The 3,109-nt window shown below is 67.9% G+C and overlaps 1 protein-coding gene across 1 annotated transcript in view; it reads right to left on the reverse strand.

Moving 5' to 3' along the window:
- Nucleotides 1-652: 652 nt before the first annotated feature.
- Nucleotides 653-3,109, reverse strand: part of GGCT1 (gamma-glutamyl cyclotransferase) — a gene marked incomplete at its 3' end in the record, with an annotated part of 3,251 nt that continues 794 nt past the window's right edge. The window contains exons 2-6 of the mRNA XM_005775546.1: nt 2,737-2,812; nt 1,266-1,432; nt 1,112-1,189; nt 764-793; nt 653-691 (exon numbers count right to left, since the gene is read on the reverse strand). Of these exons, the coding sequence (XP_005775603.1) occupies nt 653-691; nt 764-793; nt 1,112-1,189; nt 1,266-1,432; nt 2,737-2,812 (390 nt within the window). The remainder of the gene's footprint in view (nt 692-763; nt 794-1,111; nt 1,190-1,265; nt 1,433-2,736; nt 2,813-3,109) is intronic.

Genomic DNA, 3,109 nt, shown 5'->3' on the forward strand with positions numbered 1-3,109 from the left:
GTTCCCTTTTTTGAAAATGGGGGGGGCTTAGGATTACCCAGGGGGCTCTTCCCCCTTTTTTGACCCCCCTTTTTTTTTCGGGGGGGGGGTGGGGTTCCCGGGAAATTTTGGCCCCCTGCCGCTTTTTCCCCCGGGAAAATTGGGAAAAAAACCCTTTCCCCCCCCCCGGTTTTTTTTGAGGGGGAGGGAAAAAAGGCCCCCCCCGGCCGGGGCCTTTTTGGGGGGGGCTTTTAAACCCCCGGGAGAAAATTTTGGGAGGGGGTTTCCCCCGGGGGTGCCCCCCGGTTTTCCCCCTTTCCCGGGGGGTTAAAGGGCGTTTAGCCGCAGGTTTTTGGGGCCCCCCTCGGGGCACCCAGGGGAAGGGGTCCCCGGGGCGCCGGGGGGGGGAATCCCTTTTTTTTTTTTTCCCCCCCCAAAAAAGGGGGGTAACCAAGGGGGAATTCTCCAAATTCGGGGGGGGGGGGGAATTTTTTTCAGCCCCCCCCCCCCCCCCCCAGCATGGGGGGGGAGTAGAAGCCCCCCCCCCCCCCCCCTCCTTCTGGAAGCGATGTCCGCCTGCTCCCGCGCGGCAAGACAGCTGAGTGCAGAGAGCGGGGGTGCGAGTGCTCTCGGGCGCGGGGTGGAATACAGGAGTCCGTCGTCTCTTCCGCGTCTAGGGCCCGCCGCCGAAGAAGCTCGAGAACCACCCGCCCTTGCTCTTGGGCGGCGGCTTGCTCTCGGCGGCGGCGGCGGCGGCGGCGGCGGCCCCCGCCACGCCGACGACCTCGGGCGCGGGGGCGTCGCCCGCCTCCTCCTAGAGAGGGAGATATGGCGAGATGTGGGGAGGTGTGGGGAGATGTGGCCTCCCGCCTCCGACTCGAGACCCTCTAGAGAGGGAGAGCCAGAGGGAGAGCCATAGGGAGAGAGGGAGGGGGATGGGGAAGCGAGACTCGTCGGATCTCGTCGAATCTCGTCTCCGCAATCTCGTCGAGTCTCGTCTCTCCTCTCGCACGCCTCGGAGGCGGAGGTCGCGTCGGAGTCGTAGGACGACCGCCCCTCCACCTGTTCACAGCCAGAGAGGGGTGTGAAGAGACGCTGTTTCACCGCTGTCGCAGGACGACCGCCCCTCCACCGACGACTGGAAGGAGTCGCGGCGCGAGGAGTCGGCGTCGTTGATCATCAGCTCCGACTCGCGCCGCTGCGTCTCCACCTGTGCGGAGGGGTGGGGAGGCGTGGGGAGATGTGGGGAGACCATCAGCGCCGACGTCGCGCCGCTGCGTCTCCACCCACAGCCGCGCCGACTGGAGCATTTCCGACTCGCCGACAATCGCGCCGCTCGGCGTGTACTCGCCGCCGCCGTGCGAGCCGCCGGCCGCCTTGGCCGCCTCGATCTTCTGCACGGACGTCAGGCGGTGCGGCTCCGTCTTTCCCGTCTTCGCCCCCGAAGGAGGGCCTGGAGGGGGGGAGAGGTAGTACGGGGAGATGTGGGGAGATGTGGGGAGATGTGGGGAGATGTTGGACAGTGTGGCCCCCCGCCTCCGACTCCTAGCGAGGGAGAGAGGGCGAGAGAGGGAGAGAGAGGGAGAGAGAGGGAGAGAGAGAGATGGCGAGAGATGGCGAGAGAGGGCGAGAGATGGCGAGACGTCACCGGCGTCCGACCCGTAGCTCGTGTGGACAGGCGGCGGCGGCGCGCCGGCGGCGCGGGCGGCGCGATCCTAAGGTCAGGGCAGGCGTTCACACTTCCACACACACACACACGAGGTGGTGGGGCAAGGGCCAGGCTGGTCCCTCGCGACTCCACGTCTAGAAGACACACAGGAGCCGCACCGGCATCCAAAGTGCAAGGCCGTGTGCGTGTGTGTGCGTGCGTGTGTGCGTGTGCGTGCGGCGGTCCTTTTCATTTGCTTGGACCGCCGCCAGAAGCCCGGCGGGAGTCGCGTTGGCAGGCGGCGACGCGGCCTCCGAGCGCGCCGAGTCGTCCGACGCGTACGCGGTCTGGATGTGCTCGGTGCGTGCAACCTCGCGCGAGCGGGGGGTGAGGCCGAGGCGCTGGAGGAGGCCGCCGGCGCCGTACACCTGTGGCACAAGAGCGCGCGCGCCGTCTGCTGCTACACGGATGCTGCTGCGCCTGTGCTGTCTCTCGGCGATCTCTCGGCCATCTCTCGGCCACCTCTCGGCCACCTCCCGGCCACCTCTCGGCCATCTCTCGGCCACCTCTCGGCCATCTCTCGGCCATCTCTCGGCCATCTCTCAGCCATCTCTCGGCCACCTCCCGGCCACCTCTCGGCCATCTCTCGGCCATCTCTCAGCCATCTCTCGGCCACCTCCCGGCCACCTCTCGGCCATCTCTCGGCCACCTCTCGGCCACCTCTCGGCCACCTCTCGGCCATCTCTCGGCAACCTCTCGGCCACCTCTCGGCCACCTCTCGGCCACCTCTCGGCCACCTCTCGGCCATCTCTCGGCCATCTCTCGGCCACCTCTCGGCCACCTCTCGGCCACCTCTCGGCCATCTCTCGGCCACCTCCCGGCCACCTCTCGGCCACCTCTCGGCCACCTCTCGGCCACCTCTCGGCCACCTCTCGGCCACCTCTCGGCCATCTCTCGGCCACCTCCCGGCCATCTCTCGGCCACCTCCCGGCCATCTCTCGGCCATCTCTCTCGGCGATCTCTCGGCGCTCTCTTGGTCGACGGGTCGGGTGCGGTCGAGCAGTAGGGGGAGGGGGCGGGTCGAGTGGGCTCTGAGCGATCGTAGCGACCGTCGCACGCCTGCTCCTTTGCATCCTGCTCCTCCTGCACCGCGGAGATGCGCGCGACGTACTTTTCAAACGCGGCCTCGGAGTCGTCCGAGCGCGCCGAGTCGACCACGGCCGAGTCGCGGCGGGAGGAGACTTGGGAGGAGCGGAGGGAGGCGTTGGCGGAGGCGATGGCGGAGGCGGAGGCGGAGGCGTTGGTGGAGGAGCGAGCGGAGGCGTCGTTTGCGGCAGCGGCGTCGGGCCTGGGGGGGGGGGGGGGGGGGGCAAGGAAAAAAGGGTTTTGGGAGTGGGTGTTTCTTAAGGGGGGGGGGGGGGGGCCAAGAAAAAACTTAGGGGGTAAAAAATGGGGAGGGGCCCCCCTTAAAAGGGGGATTTT

This window comes from Emiliania huxleyi (assembly GCF_000372725.1).
Source record: "Emiliania huxleyi CCMP1516 unplaced genomic scaffold EMIHUscaffold_3, whole genome shotgun sequence".
Lineage (NCBI taxonomy): Eukaryota > Haptophyta > Isochrysidales > Noelaerhabdaceae > Emiliania > Emiliania huxleyi.